The 27957-nt window shown below is 39.1% G+C and overlaps 1 protein-coding gene across 1 annotated transcript; it reads right to left on the bottom strand.

Moving 5' to 3' along the window:
* Positions 1-219: 219 nt before the first annotated feature.
* LOC146471347 (dual 3',5'-cyclic-AMP and -GMP phosphodiesterase 11A-like) lies at positions 220-27957 on the bottom strand. Its single transcript, XM_085120973.1, has 22 exons — positions 26557-27957; positions 22628-22717; positions 21613-21681; positions 19939-20028; positions 18357-18524; positions 16944-17008; positions 16365-16434; positions 15492-15539; positions 14974-15058; positions 14606-14673; positions 13821-13913; positions 13567-13617; positions 12605-12751; positions 11691-11798; positions 9476-9585; positions 8463-8550; positions 7825-7925; positions 6147-6224; positions 4807-4870; positions 4052-4126; positions 2775-2858; positions 220-1937 (listed from the first exon to the last, which is right to left on the bottom strand). The coding sequence occupies exons 1-22, from the start codon at positions 27451-27453 to the stop codon at positions 1797-1799; spliced, it is 2790 nt and encodes a 929-aa protein (XP_084977099.1). The 5' UTR covers positions 27454-27957; the 3' UTR covers positions 220-1796.

The raw sequence follows: 27957 nt of genomic DNA, 5'->3' as shown, positions 1-27957 counted from the left end.
CAGGCCGTGACAATAGTAACGCAGTTACTGATTATAATAGTCACATTTATGTCACGCTTGCAACGATACTCGAAGAAAGAAATGTGATGTTAGATCTTAAACCTGGGGATACATTCACAAAGACCTCCTAAATTAAGATGAATCCTAAGTATTGTTTCTAAACAATAGCCTATTGTTAAAATAACAATAGTCTATTGTTAAAATGACAATAGACTATTGTTAAAATAACAATAGTCTATTGTTAAAATAACATTAGCCTATTGTTAAGAAACAATTCTTAAGATGTATCTTAACTTATGAGAGATTTGTGAACCTGTCCCTGGTGAATAATTGATAGATGTATTTTTTTTTTAGTTTTCAGTCATTGACACAGGCAAACTGGGAAAAAAAATTCGCGTTCTACTGACAGGAGTCGAACCTACGACCTTTCGATTACTAGCTACTAGGTCATAGGTTTGACTCCTGTTGGAAGAAATACGACTTTTTCTCCGAGTATGACTGTGACACTGAATGAAAAAATACATCTATCAATATTCAAAGAAGATCTCTTTTTGCGATTTGAAAGAAAGTTCCCCTTTTAAAACAAAAGTAAAAGACAACAAATTAAAGTAGTGCTGAACAGAACTTTGTACGATTAACTTTTACAAATTTACCCTATTTGAATGTACAGACAGGGGAAACATGCCACTATTTACCTGAAGTAATTTCGTAGAAAAAATACAATTCACCGACAACTTATTTCCCTGTGCTGCACCTTAGAAGTAGAACGTTAATCATTTGGCGGGGGCAGTTAGTCTGATTGTACTTGTTCTCCCGGCATTCAGTGCATTCACTACTGATAGTAACACAAGAGGCAATAGACCCTTATCACCCGGCGGCCATGTTGAGTATCAAGGAGAATAAAAAGCTTTGTTTTTGCACGGCTAGCCTCGCATTGAATTCGCGTCTGGCCGAGGCTTGTCGTGCAAAAACAGAGCTTTTTATTCCCCCGAGACTCAACATGGCCGCCGAGTGATAAGGACCTATTTGCGACCAACACAACTGCAGTCAAACGGGTGATGGCAGAAAAAATCATGGAGCAGTAGCTTCAGTATCTCATTTTACAGTTGTGTGCTTGGTGACCTGGCCTTTGAGTTAAAGTGAGGCTGGAGTTGACCCATTTTTGATAGAACCTCACTACTTTTCACATGAAAATTGTACTGCTCTTGGGCTAACTAGTTTGCATTTACGTATCAAAAGCACTGAGATTTATATCAAGTTAACTCCAGCGTCGCTTCCATTCAAAGCTAGGTTACTGAGTACACAACTGTAAAAAGGGCTGTTCACGCCAGTTTGAATTCTCAGGAAGCGAGACACAAGATTTAGGTCTCTGTAAATACATTTTTCTTCTCTTTGTAAACGGATAGTTCGCACGACGGGATTCGTCTCGGCAACTCGTCCAAAAGAAAAGCCCCTCAGGAATGCGAATCTTCACAACCTGACCAGTTACACCTGGCAAATGATTAACGTCCTTAGTTAATGCCTATTTTTCGTGTCCGAACTCCCTCGCTCTTTCAAGGGCGCAAGGAAACTGGGGATCAATAGTACCTTGAAAATGAGAACAGTGCGATTGGGCGAGGAAGGCTTCCAGTTGTTGGTGGCTGATTCCCTACTAAACCTCGAAGAGGCAACCTCTAGAGACAAGTGCCGATGAAATCCGATCGTTTTCCGGGAAGTTCCGATTGAGTCCGACCATTTTCAGGTGTCTATTGGCTGCAGTCACGAAGGCGATTCAAGACGACAAGGCACTCGTAATGTCACGTGATTTGCTGCTGTTTGACGTCATCCTCCTCTTTTTGCCGCGCCTGTCGTTCTCTTTCCAGCTCACACCATCGGTCTTTATTCGATTCTGCTCCGTCAAGGAGAGGCTTTATCTTGGGGTTAAACCGAGTCAAGGCCTAATGACAAAACCGTGATCAGAATCAAAATTCTCTCAACATTAATCAACATTCAAACAGACATGCCCCCAGCGATCCACTCTGCATCGTTCCTGGAAGAGGGGGAAGAGGTTTAACCCCTTCCCCCCCCCCCCCCCACCTGTTCCTTGGACCGTTTATTTTAGACACAATCAATCAGCACATGCGACTTTTAAGTTTACAGCGCATTTCAGGGGCGACGTAACAAGAAGTTCCACTACAAAAGGGCAAGCTCCTCCTTCATTTCACACCTTTGTGACTGTGAAACGCAAATTTAGACGTGGTTAAGTTTGGCACGTTGTTTACACAACCGTCCCCTGTAAAAGTGTACCTCAAAATCCAACCATATCACCACAGAAATATAAGACATCAGTTTCAAATTCGGTCAACATGGGTTATTCGTAAAATTACTCCGATTCAGTTTATCAGTAAGGATCGTACAAATGACACATGTTGTTCGTCAGCTGTTTACGCTATGATGGTTTGATTAACAACAACTAAGGGTGAGAATGGCCAGGCCCTTTAATACAGAAATTTCGCCAACTCAAGATCTTCCCAACAAATTTGAACTCATTTTTGCGCAAGAATACCATGTCCGAGGGCAAATTAAAGAGGTCGGGCACAATGTCAGATGACTGATCAGTGTTTCCAGCTGTACTACTTAAAAGAAAAACGGCAGTGTATTTCCTTGTAGCGATGGTGCTTCAGATTATGGATTATGTCCACCGGTAACTGCAGTGGCGCGACTTTAACAGCGTTGTTTCACAAAATCATTTACCCGCTATCAAATGATAATTTCAATTAGCATAGTATACGTACCTTGAAGACGGGAATTCCTGTACTCTCAAAGAACTGTACTTGAAGCGCAGGTAGTTCGTCAATCTTCTGTCTATCCATCAAAGCCTACGAGAAAAATCCAATGAACTTACATTTCAAGCAACGAAACAAGCGGTGACATTACGTGAAAGCACAAAAGTAATGTTCCGAATTATGGAAGTACTCGGCCATTACAGAGTGCGGTTTACATTAGCTTTCGGTTTTTTGGAACCGAGTGAGCTATCCCTAATAACAAAGACTCCTTAAAGGAAGACACTTGACTGATTGATGATTGATTCATTAATCCACTGATTGATTGATGATTGATTCATTAATCCACTGATTGACTGATTGATTGATTGATTGACTGATTGATTGATTGATTGCAAAGAGACTTCCGACAAGTAAATAGCAAAAGAATAAGCTTTATATCTTGATCAGGAAACACATCATTTGCAGTTAGTTTCAACAAATTAACTTTATCTGAATTCAAATGTAATATGTAATAATTAATGTGTAATAATTACATATTTTGACTATGCAAGTAGTTTCCCTCGAGACCTCATCAGTTGGTTACCATAGTTCATTTTAATTCAAATAAATTGGCGACCAAATGATATCTTCGGCGATCACTTGCTTTTTTCTCATTACCCGTATGTTTGATCAAAGGGGAAATCAGATGCTGATTACTATTGGGGGCTTGAAGGTGTATCAAATGTTAATATTGTGTAGAAAAGCTAAAAAAAATTCTTTTCAACAATGCTTGAATTATAAAGTACTGGGCCCCGGTTGTTCAACGAGCGGATAACGTTACCCAGCGGATAAATCATTATCCAGCGGATAAAATGTACTCCAACTAATACATTTTATCTGATGGTTAGCGACAAGTTAGTCTTACCACCGTATGTTAAAAAATCTATATACAATGTCATTACTAGTCTTACAGTCCTAACATCTCTCCGAGGAGACCTCTCAGTATAAGCCCGGGGGTTTCTTGAGGTCTCCTCGCCACTTCTTACTTCTTCTTTTACTATTATTATTCACTGTAAACTTATGTAAGATCTTAGTCTATTATTCACTGTAACTTTCTATGAATGTATGTCGTGGTGAATAACTGAACAAAATAAAACAAATAAAATAAGTTATCTACTCTTTGAACAAACGGGACCTTCATCAGTTCTGTAATTGAGCACAGCACCTCTAGTAATGAAATGACTACTAATGCCTGGTCACGTACTTTACATATTTTGGTAACGTTGCTAAACACAGTTTATACTTACGGAGGGTTCCATTTTGAGGGTGGTTCGCTCAAGATCTCCTTGCTGGAAGAACTCGCTTGTTACCAAATGGACAACCTGAAAAACGAAGAGTTTAATGTAGATAACAGTCGAACAAATGTGAAATACTTCACTCGAAGAAATCTAGGGTCTTTCGGGTCTTACGACTTTCCTGACCGAACTTTTTCTGTTTCTCAATTCTTGTCTGAATCCTTATTGAAAGTTTGTAACTGCCGCTATTTGCATTTCCAAAGGGACACTGGCGAATGACTGAATAGTGGGCACCACTACGTTCCCAAGTTCAGCCTCCACCATTCTCGCCGTTTCCGCACTAAGGACAATCATCCTTCCCTTGCAGATGAACTTTCCCGAGTGTCACCTCTCAGAGAACACATTTCTTTTCACCGGGTAGTTTACCCCTAGAGAACCCGGCAGCGAGATTTGCCACGATGAAAATAAACTTATATGCGACGGACACGAGCGCTAGGTTTCAAGCAGAAATTTCACTATTGCTCGGAAAATTTTGGGGGTAAAAAAGGTGTGACTAGTGAGCCCTTTTGAGAAGTTTCTTACAGACAACAACCTTAGCGGTTTTGTTTGGGCCTTATCCCCTCTAAAGTGAAGCAAATACCAAAAATTTTAAAACTGTTTCCATTTTGACACCTGGTTGTTTCTATGGAAATACCATGGTAGCGCACTCATTGTACCGCTGTGCCAAATGGCAGTAACTAGTCTTTAGAAGTAAATTGCACAGATACCTCTTTCTGGATCTCCCAGGGCTTTGTTGTTCCATTGAGATCACAAGCAGTCATCATCATCGCCCTAACAAAGCAAAACTTGTTACTTTCAAATGCAGACTAGACTGTTCACAGTCCCCCTATTTTTCCGTGGGATTGTCGAGACTGGTACGCTTCGATGGAGCTGTCGCCATCTTGGTTTAAAAAGGCGAGCGCGATCTGAGGAGAGTGTCTGAACTACCGAGGGGAGGGGAGTGGGGGTTAGCTCCCCTCGGTAGTTAAGACTCTTTCCCTAGATCGCGCTCGCTTTTACAAACCAAGATGGCGACAGCTCCATCGAAGCGTGCCAGTCTCGACAATCCCACGGAAAAATAGGGGGACTGTGAACAGTCTAAATGCAGACACAAATTACGGCGCAGCGACAGAGCTGAATAACGTATTCCCTACGTCACTGGCATGCGGCCAGAAACGTGGGCTCAAGCGAATGGGAAGACTCGCGGGAAAACAAAGTTGGGATTGAACCCGAAAAAAATATCGTGGTAATCGAAAACACAAGCCTACTTAGACAAAATCTAATTTCTAAAAGATCTATAGGGTGTGCAAAGTTTTCAAATTTGTTTGCTTGAGAAAATACGATCCCTAGCTGTGCAGTTGGCCTTTCGTGACTCTCTGGACACGACGTTTACAAACTTCAAGCCCGAGTTTATCACCTTAGGGCTAAAGAATGCGTAAAACGTTTTTCAGCTCTGTCCGGCGCATCCTTACAATAAGTTACAATCACCGTCAACAGAAAGTGATGGTCAGCGTTCGTCCCCTTAAATGCATGTGTAACTGTCTCATTGACGCCCTTAGTGATTGCATCGCAAAAGTATTCGCGCCTTAGATGCTTTGAGGAGTTGCTGTAAGCTTAACATTCCTGGGCCGAGGTTAGTGCTATTCCAAATGAACTACCATGACAACCTTCAAGTTTTGTTCATAGTAATCCCAGGATAAGCGTTGCAGTTCGACGCGCCTTACCGTGGCCACACATCAAACTTTTTTTTAGAAGTTAGTCATAAAATACAAAACGACATGTTTTCAATAATTCGTTGTTGCGTCACTTGCCTGTTGGACTTTGCAAGGAGGCGTGACCGTTAATCAAATTCGCGGATCCTGATTGGCTAACTTGTAAAAAAGGTTTGTTGGGTGGCCACGGTAAGGCGCGTCGCACCGTAATTGGGCTTCAAATAACTCGGACCTGTCTGTTAATTTTCAGAAGGGTCTTGAACTGTCAATACAAGGAAAAGAAAACAAATGAGGATACAGAGAATCGGCCAGAAAGCCTCCGAGTCATGTTAGAAACTGGGCATTTCAAATCTTACTTGAGCATGTCTCTGTGATCCGGGATAGAAGGATCCAGGCATCCTCTTTCAACAAGAGGGAAGAATGTTGATCGCTGCCTGTGTAAGAAAACAATAAGAGCATAAAAAATGTTTCACTTTAACACAGATAGAGCGGTTTTCAATTGAATGTCGAAAGCAATTTCGCGTGTGCTTTGGTTTTGTTTTAGTGCACTCCGTGATTGGTTAACAAAACTCCCGCTACTTTTTCAACCAATGAGCAGCAAACCTAAACCAATCGTGTCTTGGTCGCACGCGTTTTCCCGCGCTTGACACCGATTACGTGTATTTGCTTCGAATTCTGATTGGTTGATTATGCTGTTTACGTCTGTTCTGATTGGCTAGAGTAATAACTTTGGTACTGGTTTTACAACACTTAAATATGGGCTTTACGAAAGACCCGACAGTATCGAAGCGCAAATCGTAGGTGCATTTTGGCACCCTATTTTGAATTTTGATTGACGTGGCGATTTCTTTGAGAGTTCCCACCAGATGTTATACATCGGGCCGACTTCAATTACACGAATCGGCCGTAAATAGTTTGTGAAAGACACTCTTAGATTCAGGATCCAGGGTAAGTACTCTTTTGAGCTTTTGAAATTCCATGACTTTCCATGACTTCTCCACGTTTTCCATGACCTAAATTTGACCATTTTCTTGGAAATCATCTTTCATTTTGGGTATGTTTTCGCTATTTTCTTCGCAAAAAACCCAATTTATTTTGTACTTTTTAATAAACATCATTTTCATGACTTTCCATGACCCACACCTAAATTCCATGACTTTCCAGGCCTGGAAAATGAAATTCTAAAATTCCATGACTTTCCAGGTTTTCCATGACTAGTACGAACCCTGAGGATCCGGTGCTGTCGGGCCGAGAAATCACTGCGTGCCTTATAAGGGCAATTTACACGTACCGACTTGGCTCAATTCGAGAAAGAGAATGAATGAGCAGACGGAAATCGACTCGATTTATAAAAATATGTGGCAGTGCTACAGATTTTTTGGAGCGGGCCGATTTTCACCTCGAGCAAGACCGACAGGAAAATAGATCGGCCGACAAATTGTAACGTGTAAATTGGCTCTACTTATCAGGGATCAGGGCCGGGTTGTTCGAAAGCCGATTAACGCTAATTTACGATTAAAAGTTAACCGAGGTTTTCATGTCGCTCATTAAAAATGATTTTAAAGGCTCACTTTAAGCTAATGGTAAAGAAAAGTCTAAGCCAAAACTGAGGGGCAAAAATCTTTTGGAAGAATCTTTAGCGATTAGCAATTAAACTTGAATCAAAGTTCACATTAATACAGGATCAGCTTAATCGCGCTTTGAACAACTGGGCCTTGCGCTCTGGCATTAAGCTAATCCTGGGTTGACGTGAACTTTGATTCGAGTTTATTTACTAACCAATGAAAACTCTTCAAAAAGACTTTTGTTCCTCAGTTTTGACTTGGGCTTTCCTTAAGCGTTTTCTTAAAATTAGCTTTCTAAAACATTTGTAACGAGCGACGTCAAAACCTCGGTTAATTTCTAATAGGGGATTAGCGTTAATCGGCTTTCGAACAACCGGGCACAGGCTGATAAATCGGTACATGAGTATTGAAGCGTCCTTTAGTCCAGAAAAGCGGATGACTGAATCGTTGCGAGGTCCAATAAACATACCTGAAATTCACAGCTAAATCCGTCGAGAGGATAGAATGCTTTATGTAACTAATAACTTGTCTATATTCATCTGCGTTCAGTTTCTGGAAAATATTGTGGCCCTTTGGAAGCAAATGGAAACAGCAACATTTCATTATCTCATTAACGTGCAGAAAAAAAGACACGAGTATTTTGATTTCTTGAATAACAAGTTATAAGTCTGCTTTAAAAGAGAGTCTTTAATTCAGGTTTACGTTTTACATGTATGGCAACTAACGTTTCAGATGTTTCGGTTGTAAGATGGGATGTTACACTGCTTGGAATTGAATGCCCACATGTATTAAGCAAAATGGACATCCCTCGTTAATATTTCATGCAAAGAAAACAAAGGAAATTACCTCCGCGAAGGAGGTTTGGAAATGTGATCTTGACTACCACAAAATTTGGTGAACTTTTGCTTTACATTTCTCCAGGAGTTGTTAATGGTTTGAGAAGCTATATTAAACACTCGAAAGAGTGTTTCATCCGATTTTCAAACACCTCGAAGTTGGTTAACAAAGCTCCGCTTTGCGTCGTTTTTTCAGCTCACCTCTTGGTGTTTGGAAATCGGATGAAACAGCCTTCCTTGTATTTAATATATTTTACTGGAAATCACTCACCTCTGTGCTGAGAATAATGACGGCGTGATTGAAGTGATGATGCTCTAACGTAGATGTCGTGTAAAGCTTGGCTAATGGAGAGTCTGTCCTAGAACCAGCAATAAAGAATACAACACGTTATGAATTGTACATAGTGTTTTTTATAGTGTATTTTTTAGTATTTTACTTTTTGTTTTATCAACTATACCAAGGCACGACCCCACAAGCTGTCTGTCTGTCTATTAACCTATGGTGCTCCGTCGGTAGGGAGTAGAAACGAATGGTTGGTTTATCAAAAGAGCTGGTAACTAAAGGTAAATTGGCCTCCGGAAAGAGATTCGAGTGCTGACGTTTCAAACGTTTGCCCTTCGTCTCTTCGCTCTCACGAAGGGCTAACGCTCGAAACGTCAACACTCGAATCTCTTTACGGAGGCCAATTTACCTTTAGTTATCAACTCTGTTGATAAACCAAACATTCGTTATTAATCCGAAGACTTTCTTTTCGATAAATAAATCTGAAGAACAGCTTGGAATAGCCAGCTGTATCCTGGTCTGTTCCAGAAACTCAGATTTAGGGTGCATAGAAAACCCATTTCCTCTTTTCCACTCACAATATTTTCCCTTTCATCGCTAATCACAGTATGGATAAATGAAATTGAAATATACGAAATATCATCTGTGTGAAGAACTGTTATGCGAACGCAACTTGAGCTACAAGCTGCAAGACAAAGGATCTCTTATCCTATCCTCTCCTCTCCTCCCACAGCTAGGGAAAGGAAGGGGGGGGGGGGGGAGGGAGACGAAAACGATGAAACCCCAATTCCCTGGAAGATAGAAGTAACTACTTCTTTCTTCGAACCAAAATACTTCGACCTAAAAGCATTACCTCTACATCAATAAGACGGGGTTTAGGCTCAAGTCAAGAGTTTCTAAGGTTTGCTTTTGCGTAGGCTTAGCGAAAAATTATAAGGTTTGCTTTTGCGTAGGCTTAGGGGAAGTTCAACTCGAGATGCGTTATCATAATGAAGTCTTACTTGGTCTGAAAAGCGTTGTTTGTCCCTCTGTGGTCCAGATCATGACACAAACAGCCGACAATCAAACCGAGACATTCCAGGTTACTCATATACTTATTCATACCTCCAGTCTGATGAAAAAGAGATAAAACCATCTATCCATTACAAAGAAAAACAAACAAATCCAAATATCCTCTCTCTTTCTCTAATCAAATTAACTTGCTGCCTGTTTTTATCAGAATTTTCGACCCACTAGTTCATTTCGCGCACAAATTCAATCTGGTCTTTTTTTAAAGGAATACGTTGCAAAAAACAGCTTGGCCATGTTTTTTTTTTTAACAATAGCATGAATTATAACATAGCTAGTAAATTTGTGCAATCAAATTCAATTGCGCGAGCGTGCTTCATATTCCTATTGTGCACGCTGATGACGTCAGAAAACAAATGCCTCGAGAACTCGGTGAGAACTCGGGAGAAATCTTCAGCAAAACGTTTAACTACAGATGACAACAAGGGAATCAGCTGATGAAGAAGCTCTTCCCACTTTTTCTTTGGGATTAGAGTTTTTGACTCCCGAAAAAACCTGAAGAAAAGGAAAAAAGAGAACAAGGCCCGTGACATCGTGTCTCGCAAAACTATTAATTTTCAGGCGCCAATTTCGCTTTCTCGGAGGGAAAAGACACCTTTTCGAAACGAGAAACTGAAAGAAAAACTGCTATGGAATACTCGATAGTTTCAAAAGCGGAAATCCGATAATTAACGGCGAAGAAATTGTGCTTCAAGGACATATTGTTGTTTTATCCAGCCGACGATCAGCAAGCAGACATTTCAGTTCATTAAGACTTATTTACTGATTATAAGCCACGAACTTTCTTGGTGACGTTCGAGTACTTGTGGGAATTCAATTTACAAGAAATTACAGGTTTGATTGTGAATTTGTACTTAAATATACTTTTCTACTTGACCGCTTCTTCGTATTCCTAACAGTTTTTTTTTTGCGAAATTTTTGAAAACCGTGCACACGGTTCGATAAATTCACTTCAAAATGGACTTGCAATTTCACTTCAAATCACTTGCGCGTTTATCGTCTCGGATTAAAAATTGTACGTCTTTGCTTCTTAGAACGAAGACTTAACTGAATAAATTTTTCATTTAGGGAAGCTTCAGTTGTCTGTTTTCTTTCTATTTTCATTCATTAGACGTGACAACTGCGTAAATCTTGCGTAAACAAACCGACATGTCCTCGCAAGCGGAAAGAATTCTCCCATGTAAGTGATGTATTAAACGCGAGGATTAAATTTTCAAGTTTGTTTTTTAGAAAATTTTTAATTGGCAACCAGTGTATTTTATTCCATAATTAGAAACTTTAACTACTTTAGACCAAAGGGGTGTTGCCTTTTTTACCCTGTAAGATGTGTATTTTTGCCGAACATGGGGTTGTTTATTACCATTTTGCACATTGGCTGAATGCTTGGGAAACCTCTGGCCAACCTAGAATGAACGGGTTTAAAAACTACCCCGTTGAAAATGTTATAAAACAATTGATTCATGCGTCAGCTGTGCATTCATCGAGATATGAAGCACTTGGGAAGTTTGGAGAGCACTCAAGAAGCTAGAGTTGCTCTCGGCTACGCCTCGAGCAACTCTTACGTATCTTTCGTGCTCTCCAAACTTCCCGCGTGCTTCATATCTCGATGAAGCAAGCTGACGCATGAATCAATTGTTAATTTGAACACGACATTTGCTCTGAGAGCAACTAAGTGCTCATCGAGAGAGCTTACTTTGGATCAACTAACCCGCATAAACACACGGCAGAGACGGACTAATTAACAGGGCTAACACGAGTACAATAAGTTAACAAAAGAAAACTACAAAGCTACACTAAGATAAACAAGATGAATGGTAAATAAATCACTGAACTTGCTCGAATAAACGAACATTCGACTGAAATTGCAAATCCGGAGAACCAAACAGAAAACATTCAATCTTTTTCTTGTTGGAAGCCAGAAGCCATTTACCTCCCAGTATGTGAGCAGCAGAGGTAAATAAAGCAATACGATGAGCAGCATACATTGGCTTTGCTTCTCATTGGTGGAGAAAGTGGCGCGAGTTTTCCTAACCAATCACAAAGCGTAGTTAAGTAAATTAAAAGAAAACGCGAAATTCATTTCGACACTCAATTGAAGACCGCTCTATAAGCATGGTTATATCAAATGTAACACGCCGGTTTACATACCACTAGCATACAAAACATTGACTGCGCCACATTAAAGGCATGTCTCCAGTTGTGGTAAATTACATTTCTATAATTCTTCCGTACTGTTAACAGCCATCTACAAAGGACCTGAAATAGAAGGGAAAAAGGCATGTGTCATTGGTGCTAAAAGCTGACCCATTACCACATAAGCGCGCAGTAGAGTAAAAGGTCTGTAGCCGTATTAAGATATAACAAAGCAACAAGCCACTCAAACCTTAAAATTTTTTCATCTGCAAGAGGGAAAATATGACAAAGTTACCCTGAAGGCTATAGGGCAGCCTTCACAACGGGAAAGCAAACCAATTTAAGGACGGTGCCTAATTTTGTTACTGCGCATACGTTCTGCGCATCTCGAGATACTCGGGCTTCCAATGGGTGGTGCCTACTAATACAGGGATATTTTTGCGCAGCTTAAAACTTACTATGTGGAGAAAGCAGAACTTAGCAAGTGCTCTCGGTATCTAAAAAGAAAATTTGGGGTAACCATGCATGTTTCCAAGAAAAAAAGCTTCATACATTGCTTTGTATTTTACTGTTTTTTAGAATAATTTATTGTTGCCTAATTACTGTATCTCTAAAAAATGCATGGTTACCCCCAATTTTCGTTTTGGTTTTCAATAGCCCTTGCTAAGATCTGCTTCCACCACAGAGTCATAAACCACACAAAAATACTTCTTTATTAGTAGGTACCGTCCTTAATCAGATTTTCTGAGGCAGGTTATGTCTTTCAAAACAGACATTTCCCCGAACCGAACCATTTGCAAGCCCATTGGCCCTTGCCTGTGGCCCTTACTAAGCTTGTAAATCTCCTTCAAATTTTAACAGTCATACAAGATTCTTTGATTACAAAAACAAATCAAGAAATTAGTTTAACTGGGAGGAACATTAATTACCTCGTAGTCTATGTGAAATTCATGAATGAACCCACAATCAATAAACATCCTAAGAGATGCTTTAAGCATCTGATCAGGCTCCAGCGAGAAGTCGTCAAACTGGAAACTGTCCACTTTGAATTCAGAAGCCTTGGGTACTGGGTTATTCTAATAAGATGAAAAGGATAAGATAGGAAACAAATTAGAGAATGTTTGAAAAGAGCTGTAGTTTAAGGTAGCCTGTGTAGCAGGTGTGAATCAGGGAGGGAAAGGGGAGCAAGAAAAAGTGAGAGAACAAAGGGGGGACTGGGGGGGGGGGGGAGAGGAGAGAGGGTTCCCTCTCCGCAGTCCCCCCTTTTCTTCTCTCACTTTTTCTTGCTCTCCCTCCCCCTCTTCGATTACACCTGCTACGCAGGATAAGTTTAAGGTGGCTCACAACAGTTTCCACTCTACTCTTTATTAGTTGATACTACAATGATGGCATCAAAGAATTGCCTAAACATTGGTAAACAAGTTATGGTCATATTTTTCGACTTAATAGGTTACCATAGCAACAATATAACTTGTTATAAAGCCTTAATTTGAACTTTACGTGATTATAACAAAAAAATGAACTTGGTGACCACCACTTTTTTTTCCTATCAAATCGTGGTTAGCATGTTAAGGTGTAACTTTTACAAAGTTGTCTCAATTCCAAACTTTTAGAACTGTTGCAAAATTAGAAGGATTTGTATGGAGTCAGCCGAATGTAACACTGCTTACATCTATATCTCACTTTTAGAACTGCGACAAGAATAAAAGAGTTGTATGGTGTCATCAGAACATAAAAGTGCTAATATCTCGCCCCAAATTGCAATAAGATGTTGACTTTAGGCAAGTAGGTATTTATCATCATTCAAATATCTTAACAAATCCCACATTTTCAAAACTTCAAATATTGTGAAGTAGTAGCACTCTATTTCATATAGACTGATTTCACTGACCTTGAGTCTCTCAATTTCTCCTCTCTTTGCAGCAGCATGATATGACAGTACCTTGAAAAACAACATTATGAGAATTAAACACCAAGGCAATCAGTGCCCTTTCACTTTGTACCAAAACAAAGGGAGTGGCCGAGGATGTGTTTACTCATACTTCTTACAGATTTTGATCAGCTATGCATATGTATGTGTACCCATGGTTGAGGGTTTCAGTGTTTAAAAATAAATTGTAGAACCCAGCTGGCAGTTTTCCTCACCTCAATTGCTACTTGTTGCTTTGCTTTTGCCTTTGCCATTTGGTCATAAATCATGGTGTTATGAATACCAAGTCCGCAGAAAATGGCAAATGCCTAAAAGAAAATCAGACAAAAGCCCGCAACATTAATGAAGGCTTCCTGATCTTTGAAATGAACTTTCAGGTTATGTTCACAATGTGTTCAACGTTCCAAGTTACAACCATGTTAAGCACCATGGTTTTTACCATTTTGGTCCTGAACATCTGTTAGTTACAAACCTTAGCTGTCAAATGGCCATGAACCAAATATTCAACTTGAAGGGTTGATACTAAATCAAATTTGTTCCCACATGCAGAGATCAATCCAGTATGGTACAAGATGACCCACAGTTGTTCTCATCTTTACGAGATAGGTTTATCATCAGTGCAGATATGTAGAAGACTTGTGTGATGGTTGATACACTGACCTCTCCACATGACGCTTGGAGTGACATGAAAACCGATTAGGTATAAATCCACTTTTCTGCCTCCAAGAGAGAAGTGGCAAAGTGGTGATCTGGCACAGAATCAGTGTTTCATGGGTGAACAAAGGCTAATTTTTTTAAACTTTTTTCTTGAAAGCTAGGTTTGAAGAACTTGTGGGTGATGCCAATTAACCTTACTGTTTCTCATGTCTGTTAAATATAGCTTTCAAGATGCATGCTTGCTGAAGTCACATCATGTCAACACCCATGATGTACACATATTAATTAATGCATTCATCTAAATTTTAGCAAGCCAAAATACACATAACAAAAATTTTAATACCTCAAACAATGTTTCATCGCTCTCATCAAATGGCTTGTTGTTCAATTTGCTGATCAACTGAGCCACTCCTATAACAAGAAAACAAGGAAGCTTTGAAATCACAAATTTAAACTTATACATTGAAAGCACTCATTTGTACTATAAAAGTGATGATTCCAAATTAACTTTGGAGCCATCAAGATCAAGTAAGCAGACTGCTGTGAAAGGTGCGATTTATTATGTAATCATAGCAATGGTGATCTTTTCACATGTGAAGATAACATGTTATTGTCACGTGTGAAGATATACATGTAATGTTTTCGCACGAAGGCTCACTTGGTATTTCATTTGTGTTTATATAATGAAAATAATTTATTAAATCAACTCACCAATGATTTCAAACTTGTTGTTTCTGATTGGCATGCACAGAATTGGTCGATGAGCATCCACCCCATTGTCGGAACTCATCGCAAGCTATTAAAATAAACAACTTGTGTATTATTTTCACTAAATGGATTGTTGATGAAACGACAACATGACCAGTCTGTCCGTGGGTTGTATTAATTTTAAAGCGGTTCCATTGTAGATGATGGAGCGCTCCTTTTTTGGTAACTAAGATGTTTACAAATTTGGAATATGTCCATTTGAAATCCGACAAAAACAGATACCATACACTAACAAACGTGCACGCACCATAAAGATTGAAAGTTGTGCAATCAGGTCAAGTATTCACAAGCTTTTCAGCTTTCCATTGTACCAAAATAATATCAATAATATAACAAAGCTTTATTGATGTAGCTACGGTGTATGTGCAGTGCTAAAATGATGTCAGCTTTTAATTGAAATTAATAATTCAAAATATGTGTGAGAATAAAACTGCATTACATGTTTGATAAAACAAACTTACAATTCTCTTTAACCTTTGATCTTGTGCAGCATCAGGAACATTAAGTGTCTGAAAAAAAAAAAAGCCATCATTTTAAGGTTGGTGCCTCCTATACTGACAGTTCAGTATTTTTGTGTGGTTTACAACTGTGCAAGAAAAAGGAATCCAAAAGGAAAATCAGGGGTAACCATGCATTTTTCAGAGATAATTAAGCAACAATAATTCTAAAAAAGCATTAAAATACGTAACTCTGAAAAATGCATGGATACCCCCATTTTGCATGTTGGATTTCGTTAGCCCTGGCTAAGATCTTATTTTTGCAAATAGTCATAAACTGTGCAAAAATACCCTGGAATCAGAGTTTCTTGTCCCATTCTGAGATGTGCAGAATGTATGCATAGTAGCATTTGAAATAAGGCACCGGTGTCCATTATAGAAATTATCAGAAAGATTGGGTTATTAATTTTAGGCAATGAAAACACAGAGGGCACACACATGGGAAAGGGTGGAGGGGGTGGGGGGAGGGCAGCATGTACCCTTGAGAAAAGGGGCAAGACAAGGTCTGGAGAGAATGGAAAAGAAGAGTGTGGATCAAAGATTATGACTTCTGGATGTGTGAGAAATGGGAAACATTTTGAGAATGATCAGATGCATTATTCACTTAGTGAGTTATGCAGGCATACTCAGAAAAACGAAATCCGAGTGTTCCTATCAGGAGTCGAACCTAATACCTTCCGATCACTGGTTTGAATGCTCTACAACTGAGCTACAGGTGACTTGTGGGAGCAAAGGGAAACATTTTGCAATATTTCTTGAAATGTGGTCAGCTGTAGTTCACACAGAAAGGAGATTAAGATTCAGTTTGTACTTCTGCAGTAAAAAGTAGTTCTTTACCTTGCCAGTTGATGCAACTAGCTTGGCTATTCTTGTAGTGAAAGAACCATCATCTCTTCCTTCACTGTAACTGAAACAACGAAAGAGAGATGAAACATTACACTAGAGTAAACATGGCTGGAAAACAAAACTATCACTACATGGTAATCTCTGCTTCCACCTGGTAATGTTGCTTTTTTGAAGCTGCAGAACAGATCAATGAAAATGAGTTGCATGCATAGCATCAGTTTATTCACCATTTTGATTTGTGGACATGTAACTTTGAATGTTGCATTTACAAAGCTTCCTGTTATTTGAGATTTTCCAACAATAAAAGGTTTCACACTTTGTATATACACCCATGGAATTGTTTCCTTCCAAGATTCCTGAAACTTAAGATTTTTTGGAATTTATTAACTTATCAAGGACAACAAAAGTTGAGTTTGGATGAGTAAAACCAGAATAGAACATGAAGGTGAAAATTTTTTTCTTATCCATTACATGCAACTTACTGTGCTAAAATCATACACAACACTACAATTGCATTTAATTTTGCATTGTATTCAACTAAAATACATTCTTGCAAAGAATGAGACTTACATTGTACTATTAGTATTCCGAGTCCCTGACACTCGAAGGTTGAACACTTTTGTTATTCTTAAATCCTAAGAAAAAAGTGATCGTCAACACAAGCACGTTAATAACAACAATTCCTGCAAAAGAACTAAGCCAAATATTTGTTTCCTAGCACCTATGACTCAGGGGAAAATAAACTTCACTGATTGTCTTCATGTAGCTTGTGACTGGTTCTGACTCCATAACTCAAAGAAAGTGAGACTGACGTGAATTTGTCTGATATCATGATTGTTTGTCGCAAGTCAAAAATGTTATTTCCTTTGGGTCTGCCATCAAAATGTCCTTGAGTTCAGTTCTTTCCTCCTTAATGAACCCCACTTCGAGCCATGGAGGGGGGGTGGGGGAGGGTGGTTGTTATGGGTACCATAAATTATTACCCCAATCAATTTCACCACGTGAAAATTTTTACTCTAGTAAATTTCGCGGCGTGAAAGCTTACACTGAACATATATATCGTATGGGAGCTTTAACTCCCTCCAATCATTTCCTACAAAGCTGTTGAAATGACAAAACAACAGAAGAGATGGATAATTTACCTTGAGTAGATGTATATATTGTACAATAAATTATGAATATGTAAATAAATTGAAATTGAAGAAATCTGAAATAAGCAACTGAGCAGATGTTTAAGAATATAAAATTATATCCAACTTTTAACTTTTTTTATATCCAACTTTCCTGCCCTCAACAGATGAAAACAAAAAAGTTGAAGTTGACGGTTACAAAAACCATGATTGTTAGAATTGCCGCAAATGACATTGCTAAACAAGGTTATCAAATTAGAAATTTGTCTCAATCTCATATTTCAACTTATGCACTGGCCACAAGAGTCAATTGAAATATTATTATCTTGAGCAAACTATTCTCCCAACATAATGATCATTGTTAAAGGGGCAGTGTCACCGATTTTTTGTGTCACTTTGAATAGCCAAAAAAACATATTTGAATTGATGGAATCGTCAAAATAATGGTTCAGCTGTGTTAACAATAACCCTAATAATGCACAGAAACTGTTATTTATTTAATTATCTTTTGCTGGGGATGGCTAGGATGGAAATTGATTGCAACTTGAAAAAATTGGCCAGTTTTTTCAAGTTCCTCCTGTGTATTGTAGAGAAGTCGTCAAAAACTGCGTATAGTTTATTCTTCCCCGGATAAATACCTTGATATTTCCTTCTCGGTGCTCTAACAGCAATTTCATGTTAGAAAAAAGTTTCTTCGTCAAATATTTGAGCCATTTTGACGAAAATATAGCAAAATCACTGTGACAGTGTCCCTTTAATATGCAAGAGTGAGGTAACTTGCACGAAGAATTTGAGTGGTGATCAGAACAAACAAACAAACAAACAAACAAACAAACAAAACAAAACAATTCACCTGGGCTCTGTCCTCTGCTAAACTGTTGCCAAGAACTGGGTGCATTAACAGGAGAACAGAACATCGTTCACACTTCAGCATGGACAAAGCCCGCCGCATAATCTTATGCACAACTTTATCCAATGAAGTCTGCTCCTCAAAGATGTCATGGACAAGCTCCAGCAAAGCCTATTCAAAGAAAAGAAACTGGGTCACATTCTTTTTTCTCTGTTCGTTGAAAGTGAATTTCATTACCCAGATGAAGCAGACAAAGAAAAATGTGAATGACGAAATCTTGCCGAGCTTCACCATCAATGACATGCAAAGTTTCTTTTTAACAATTAGATTATGAGCTCGAGATTTCTATCACGCATACCGTAGAAATCGTGAGCGCGAGATTTCTATCACGCATACCGTAGAAATCGAGAGCGAATAATCTAATTGTTTTAGTATAAATCTACTAGTCGGTCAAAACTAAACAAGTAAATTATCTATATCCTTATTGCAGACACTTCGAAAATGGGATGAAGCCGCTGCCATTTTGTTGAAAACCACTACTCACTATCTATCACAGAATAGATGGCGAGTAGCGTAGCCAATCAGAGAATGGCATTCGTGATAGAACACTAGTAGATTTATACTAATATAGAATAGAATTAAGAGTAGAAAAGAAAGCTTACTGGTAGGTTCTTTACTGGCTGAGGGTGGTCCGTATAGGAAAAAAACCTGTTCCCTTGGTTTGGTGCACACACCAGACTGCAGGTGTGGCACAGTTTTTCCTACATACATGTATGGTGCATGCCGTCTCAAAATTAAAGACATTTTGCTGGCCACAACAGTCAGACGACGGTTACTAACGAGTCTCCACTATAAAACCTGCAAAATGACTTCCAAATCATACCCTTCACATGGGGGGGGGGGGGGTGGGGGGGGTGTCAGAATGTGCTATTATAGATGGTAACATCAAGGGGGCTATCCTCTACCCTGTTACCTTTTAAGACCTCCATTACTAAAAGGGGCAGTGTCAACAATAGATCCTTCTCCTAAATTGGTGGCCAAAAATTCATATAAGTTAAAATTAAAAGTGTACACCAGCACTAGAAAAAGCACTTTTACTTTTAGTAACCCTGCAAAGTTTCAGCATATCAGGTATAACATCAGCTGAGAAAATGTAAGTTGAAAAAAAGAAAATTTACAGACGTTTGTATGACTGGGAGTATGGCGTACACCCCTAGTCATACAAACGTCTGTAAATTTGTCAAATTTCATCTTACATTTCCTAAGCTGATATAACACCTTATATGCTGAAACTTTGCAAGGTTACTAAAGTAAAGGTGCTCTTTCCAGTGCTGGTATTAGTGTTTCATTCCGTTCAATTTTAACTCATTCAAATCTGTTGCCGCCATTTTGGAGAAGGGTCTATTACCGTTCAAATGATAGTCCAGTTGTGTTAACAATAATTTTTAACACTCTGTTCTAAGTGCAAAGGAACTAGCAAAAATGTAGTTAACTTTGGCTGCAGATGGTCAGGATGGGCTGGATTGTAACTTGAAAAAATTGGCCAATCTCTTCAAGTTACATCAAGACACAAGCAATCACTTACCCTGTTCCTATTGAATTCAATTGCTGAGAGTTCAAACAACTTGGCATTGGTGATCCCTATTCCACAGAATGTCAGATACATTTCACAGACCTAAAAAGAATGAGGATTATAAAAACAAATTAACAGTGACTTGCTACTTAAATAAAATAAATTGCATTAAGCGTGCAAGCAAGCTACATAAAAGAAGAACGGCAGGGCTGCAAATAACTAACGGCAGGCGCCGGTCATGTTGTCCGGTCAAACATGTGTTTGCTTGGACACTGCCCGTTTTTGGCCGGTCAAATTTTAACAGTCGTAACTCTTCCGATAGTAAACCCAAATTGCACAGTAATCCTATTATAACTAAAAAACAACTAAATCCAAGTCGGTTTGGCAATAAAAATTACAAGTTAATAGTTTTACTACTCTTTACTGCAGAAGCAGCCTCGCATTCAGTACGTGGAACGGTTACGCAAGATATAACCGCAATTGTCCGTTTTACTTTACATCTGCGAAAAATCACTTATAATTAAATATTACACCTTGGCAATCGCCACATCATTTCTACAACTGAACGTTAAGTAAAATTCGCAGATTATATGAAAGCTGAAGGATTCAATCGATCTCTTAATTAATTTGAAAAAAGAAGCTAACTGAAATGTAAACATAAACAAGAAACACTTAAGTTTGACTTTAATATTCATAACGTCTTAGGATTTCGAAATTCGGCAGCACTGCATGTAATTGTATTAAATGCATGGCGTCTTATTCCACGTACAATTGTTGCGCTCGCTGACTTTCTTCCATTTAGAATCCCTTTAAGACAACTTTATTCTTCCACTTGTTGTGTTATACGCTCCATTTTTGAGTTGCATCGAGTGATGAAATCACCAGAAAGCTTAGTAACCAAGCACGTTTTCCAGGGTGTGCCAGAAGTAACGTATGGTTCGTTCGCTTTTCGCACTTTGCAACAAATGCTACGTGGAGTATTCTCCGTGCTGCGAGATTATTCTTGAATCTTCGTGAGAGCGCTTTCCGATCATTCAAACAATCAATCACTTTATTTAAGAGTCAATCATGGTATCTAGCCAAAGGTAAAGCCTTCTACCTATTGGGAACACGTAAAGTAAATAAAATAACGGAAGACACGCTGATTTGGGTCGCGACAGGACTTGATGACATCGTGGAAATTTGTGACTACCGGGAATTTCTCGACCACTAATTTGTCTAGTTTTATATTCTTTTTGTTTTCTTTTGGAAACATGAATGTTGTCCCTCGTGATTATCAAATAGTTAAAAATTAAAATTTCTCTGAACGAGTCGGTAAAGGACCGGACAAGATGTCCGGCAATCCAAGGATTTGTCCGGTCAATACCCAATTTTGACCGGACATTGTCTGTTGACCGGCCGTTATTTGCAGCCCTGAACGGACGCTCAACTGGCTTCATACTGTATGTGTTTGACACTTCAGCAAGTCGATCAAGTGACAGAAGCATTTGTGGTTGTGAACTAAAGAAATTAGCCAAGAACTCCTCCTCTGTAACTGATAGAATCTTCAAAACACAGGGACGAATTAGTCAACTGCAGCAAGTGAAAATTTTGTTTTGGCTAAAAAATCAGACGTAATCTCAAGCTCTGACAGTCAAGAAATGAGTGGAGGGCAACGGCCTCTAACAAAGTGAGCATTTACCACACCTCTTCATCTTCTTCGGTGAATGGAACTGGACCTGGCATCTTGTTTATTATTTGAGCTACACCAACAACCTGAATGGAAACAAAATAATTACAAAATTGACATAACACAGCGGAAAAAATTGTTGGTTATGTGAAATTGTTCAGTCAAAATCAGCCCATGTCTGAGAAATCCCAACTTTTATCACATGTAATGTGTGGACAGCTGTTTTCAATACCAGTAACAGTCAAGTTGTTAATGAATCAAGATTTCCTGTTTGAGTGAGAGATCTGGTTCCAATTCTGGGTACAAAGCAAAAACCACCCCAATTTCTGGATCATGGTGGAATGTTTCCACAATGATCACAGACCAAAGCGTGTAGCAATTCATGCTGTGATCATGCTATTGCGATGCAATTTTTCTGTACATGTAGCTGTGGCAGCAAAAAGCGCATTGCAATTACAGTCCAATCATACAAAAAGTTTTCCAGGAGTATGTTTAGTACAAATATGAAAAGAGTGACAAATTTGGATATAAATGCATGTCCTTTCAAAACATGTCATCTTTGTAACCCAAAAGAGGGAACTGCAAAGACCCTACAGGCTAAAATAGGGTTAAACAGGTACAGTAGGTCTGTCAATATTCATGAATGTGTTATACTGTGTATGGTATTAAACTCACAGCCAAACAAGAAAAATAAGAAAGTCCATGAAAGATAACGTTTTCACTTTGACAGCCAGAAGTTGACAAGTTTTTTGCAAGTCTGTGAATTAAATAAGTCATTTTACGGTTTGCTAAAAAGATAATTTTTTCAAAGTGAACTTTGTGGAGACTGATCAAAGCTGTGTGTCTGGGTTTACTGTTTGAATGTGTAACATCTGGAAAACTGATTCACCTAGTCATTCCTGAAACTTTTTTTACAAAAAGTCATTAACTGACTCACAAAAAAACGTATCAGCTCTGAGCTCTGGAAGTAATAACCTTATTTTTAATGAACTTTTCTTATTTTCTTTCGTTTGATGGCGGTTTAACACTTACCTCGCCTTCATTATTCTTCACTGGCTTGCATAATATGCTCTTTGTGTGGTAACCAGTCTGACGGTCGACTTCTTTGTTGAAGCGTGGATCCTGTATAAAAATGAAATGTTTCAGTAGATCATACAAAGTCAGATATGAGTGTCAAATGTAAATGATAAAGTCTTGAGGTTTGTACATGTACGGTCACATGATATTATTATTGCCAAATCAACTGAAAATTAACTTGCAGTTTATTCTCCCAAACAGCTCTAGACCTGCAAAGTACAATGTACCATACACTTCAGAATATACCTGCATAAGCACTCAGCTGATATTCACTCAATTACACTGTACTTTAGACCAGAGAATTAACTCTACACTGTATGTAGAAGTTGTAAGGTGAACCCAATGAAATTCCTACTGAAATGGGAACTACATGAGACAAAGAAAACTTTGACTCAAGTTTAATTGCTAATTGATAAAGATTCTTCCAAAAGATTTTTGGACTTCAGTTTTTACTTAGACCAGTCTTTACCTTTAGCTCAAAATTAGCCTTTAAAACAATTTGTAACGAGCAAGCTGAAAGCCTTGATTAAAATCTAAACGTGGATTAGCATTGATCGGCTTTCGAACAACCCGGTCCTGATCTATCAGTTGTGTCATTAGTGCTAGTGGCATTCATTAAACTTTCATGTAAGGGCTTATTTTTGGGGAGTATATCATTAGAGGGTATTTTGCATTTCCAAACTGGTTGGGTTTTTGGACAAAAATAGCTTGAACCTAAGTATCCATGTTAAAACAGATAACCCCAACAGTGCATTCAGACATTACTCAGAAGGGCGCATTATCACTAAGGAATTTAAAGCATCTGATATTCTGATGGGAATATGATCGACTTTTATTTGGAAAACAAAAGCTACAGTGTATGCAGTCATGTAATTGAAGGGTTTTTGCAAGACTAGCATAAGCACATTTTTTGCCTTAAAATCAAAATTGCACCAAATAAACCCTGTTATGGCACAGACTGTTCATCATGTAAGAAACTTAATTGCACAGATTGGAGAACCGAGCCACCCAACCCCCACAAAAAATTCTGAGTTCCCCCCCCCCCACCCCCGATCTAATTTAACTTCTACTTAATTTCCTTTCAGAGGAGATGCCTCTCTCTTCCACTCAATGTTTACTCAATGTTGTTTGATCGTAACCGTTGTTACAATGGAACATTTTTTGTAGAGAAAACAACATTGAACAGGGGAAGGGGCATGAGCTGCATTGAAAACGTTGCATGGTTTTTAGCTGAGATTGTAGCTAATGCACCTATCAATGTCAAGCTACAGTGGCAAAGGGGGAGGCAAAGACCTAGCTTCAGAGACTTTTTCGTTCAAATGCCCCATTGCAGGGCATTTGTGGATGGGCAAAAGAACCCCTAAATGAAGTTTGTTAGAAAGTCTCCTAAACTGCTTAAATTCCCCATAACCTGTACCCAATCTCTTTCAATTCTCCCACCTATGCTTGACCTGTCCCACTACCAGCTTAACATCGATAGGTCCATAGAGCCATTATCAATTGAATGTCATAAAACCAAAACCAAAGTAATTACACCGACCAATCACAACAGACATAAACAGTACAATGAACCAATCAGAATTCAAAGCAAATACATAATTTAACCATGAGTGCCAAGCGCAGGAACATGCGTATGAACAGCGCATGACTTGTTTTGGTTTTACTTCTCATTGGTTAAGAAAAATTTGGTGCAAGTTTAGTTAACCAGTTACCAAGTGTAGTAAAACAAAACAAAAGCAAATGCACAATTGACTTTTGACACTCAATTGAAAACCACTCTAATGTTCTGGTTCTGAACCCTGAAAATTATTGTATCTTCTGCAAAATAGTCTGCCTGCTGTCTACAACCGTTGTTTTCTTTTCTTTTCTTTTTTTCCTTCCAGTTTTTCCCTTTCTTAGTTGTCTTTCTTCCTTCCTTTCTTGTTCCTTTTTTCAACCCTTTCCCTCCTAGTATCAAAGTACATACTCTCCTCACTGTACTCAATACATTTCTTCTGACACCAGTTGGGAGAATCTGTTTGAAAATCAAAACTTTTTGCCTGATGATCATTTTCTTTTTTCTCATAACCTTTGTTTGATCAAGTTAAAGATATTGTGAGGAGAAATTTGACACTGATCACTTTGAGGCTAAAGGGCTAACAGAGGACCTGCAAATTTTGTTTATCCAAAACCAACAGGAAAGCGACATACAATAACGAAGAAAGTTCAAAAGACTCTGAGAACATTGTCACTGATAACAAAAGCAAAAATTCTATACGTACTGTAAAAAGATTTGTTGGAAGTTAACAAAAAAACTGGAAAACAAAAGAGAAAAGAGAAAGAACCTTTCTAGGCCTAATTAAAGTTACAAACAATACATGAAAAATGTCTTTCAAATGCGACATTTTCACCGGCATGCTGATTATTCCGCTGTTCATCATGTGAACATCAAAACAGATTGCCACAAATAAACTTGCCGGCTACAGACAGATCCGGGTTGGACGTTTTGCCACGCTCCAAGTTAAATAGAGTTCAAACTTTTGTATATAAACAGCGCGCGATACCACAAAGAAGCCTTTTTGCATACGTAGGGAATGTCAAGCGAAAATAAGCACTCGTCTGATTTTGCCTGTCAACAATGTACTTGGGCGAAGATCAGATTAATTCTTAAGAGTTTAAATCCGTCAACATCTAGACGCAAACGTTGAACTTGTCAGACAGTTTTGTCTCTTATTGTTAACGCAAAATAGAGCGCGCTTCAGTGATCATGCAGCGCGCGACAGAGAGACAGAACAAAAAAGTACACTACCGTGTTAAAGCTAGCACAAACAATAAACGTCGAGGAGTATTAAATATTGCGATTTCATGCATTTAAGCATGGCGTGGTCGACGAAAAGTTAACGCATTTTGCCGCTGACGGAGGGAACGAGGTTAAAAGTGATATCGACGAAAATAGATCGCAGCGAGCGGTGAAGCAATCAACATTGTTCAAGTGTTACAAACAGGTATATTGCGCGTCTGAGCTAACTCGTACGCGTATAATTTCGGCTATATGTCTTAATAAGCCACCCACAAAGCGTACTAGCTAAGCATGACCGGTTTAATTTGAGGAAAGACGGCGTTATAACATTACAGCAAATTTGAGCGCGATTTGATAACCGAAAAGACTTTAAAGTGTCCGTGGTCATATTAAAGACACGATTTTCTCCAAGATACGAACCTTAATACTACAAATGCAAATTCGATGCTGTGAAATTATAATGCATGATACTTCAGCTGGGAGCTTTTTTCTAAACGCTAAATTGTTATTTTGTCCTAGATATAATTTTTGTTTTTCGAACATTCGATTTAATGGCAAATTTTCTGCAGGCTTATTAAAAAAAGCAAAGGCGGGAGATTATTCAATATCAAGAAAACAGTTAAGTTCTCGTTTACGTTTCTTTAAAGTGCGCTTCGGTTGGTAAAATACAAATAAAATGGATGTGAATTGATGGCGAGCAAAAATAGCCATCCCATTTGCCTGATCCGGGTCGGCACCCAATTTAATTTCTGCAAATAGAACACTGTTTTTATTTCCAACCCACACTAGTTAAAACGAATCGCGGACGCCAAATTAAGTGGAAACGGAATAAGATGCATACAACTAGCTAGAAGCACAAAGCATATCAAATCCGTTCCCTTGAATCTTTCGAAAGCCCGCAAATCAATCGCGCGCGTCACAGCGCCAGATTCGAACGACTTATCAAAATTCGAACACACACAAGTTGGAATGATTATGGAGCGGTAATTAAGATGTCGCCTTTTTTTAACGCGATATGCGAGAAGGCATCCTTTGCAAACGGCAATTCAAGCTTACATACGCCTAAAACTCCTAATGATTTATTTATACTTAAAACGTTACAAACCTCATATGCATCGGGGATGTTAACCGTTTCTCCCGTTTCTGCAGCATAGCCAACAAGTCCCTTGCCCCACGGAACAGTGATCTCCTTTTGTTGCTTAATGAAATCCTTAGCAGGCGAGTTCGGGACTCCGACCTGCACATCGAAAACCTTTGAAACGAGAGACTGTTTACCTTTCGGCCCCTCCACAAGAAACAATGAGCAGCGATCAGCATTCGTCAGAATCCCAACATTGACTAATATTTTGTAGCTCAGCGTAGTAAGGTCCAGATCGTTCGCTATGTCTCGCACAATCTCGAAAAAGAACTGTCGCTCGTTGCTGTTCTTTAGATCCAGTTTGGTCTCGGCGTTTAAGCCGGTCGAGGTGGGCAAGCGAATTTTTGACTCAATTAGAGCCCCCAGAACATGCTGTTGTCCGCAATTCGGTAAAGATTTGGTTTTCCGAAGTTGACGCGATGGGGGACTTCTTACTCGCCTAGCTTTTTCCTCACGGATTTCGCAAGTACTCAAATCCAGGGAATCGACAAAACTCGAAGATCCAAATTTGCTATAACCTATAACCATTTGTCGTTTTGGACTTGCTTGGCGCTGCGGTTCGGAATATCTCCGCGTAATGGGGGACGCTGGAGGTTCAGTTCTTGTGTCGGTCAATATATCCTTATTTTCCCCCTCCTCGTTTGAATTTATGATGTCCACTGTGTCATTGAAACGAAAATTCTTTGTTCTGCCTTCACCGCAGTTCTTGATAAGCGGTGTATCTGGGAAAAAGACATCGGAGCACTCTCTTGCCTCATTCCATAGTTGAACCATTCGCGCGGTGCCCTTGCGCACAAAATATTCCTCTGCTAGCTGGGGATGTTCGTCGAGCCAACGCTCCACCTGGTCGAATGATAAAGTCATTGTAAAGCCATAATTCTAGGTCAGGTCAGTCCACATTGCTCACACATCGCGCTACAAGTTCGGAATATTCCCCGCTCTGTGCGGCCGGCCGTCAATTTGTCATCGCGGCTGCGAGGAAACTCAATCAATCGCGCATGAAACTTGTGTGTTGAGAGTGTAAACAAACCGAATATCGAGGAAGAGCCAACGTGCGAATTGTGTATTAAAATCCTTCCCCTTGTCGATCGAACATTCGTTCGATAGTTCTCACAGATGATTTTACTATCGCGCGCTCAATCGAGTCCTTGCACACATGAAATGTAATACCTAGACAAACAGTACGTTGCTCAGATCCGAGCGATAGAGCATGCATGCAATGAGCAACGATACAATGGTAGTCACGACTTTGCTCGTCCAACCGCAGACCGGTTTTTGAGCCTTTTGTCTCAAATCGCGCGCGATCCTTTCACTCACGACAACAGAGGTGTTCGTTCGATCGATACAAGCCAAATCCCAAATGTGTAC

Source organism: Pavona decussata, unplaced genomic scaffold (genome assembly GCF_977016875.1).
Source record: "Pavona decussata unplaced genomic scaffold, jaPavDecu1.1 SCAFFOLD_105, whole genome shotgun sequence".
In the NCBI taxonomy this organism is placed as follows: Eukaryota; Metazoa; Cnidaria; class Anthozoa; order Scleractinia; family Agariciidae; genus Pavona; species Pavona decussata.
Note: the sequence above shows the minus strand (reverse complement) of the source record. Positions and strands in the feature narration are given on the sequence as shown.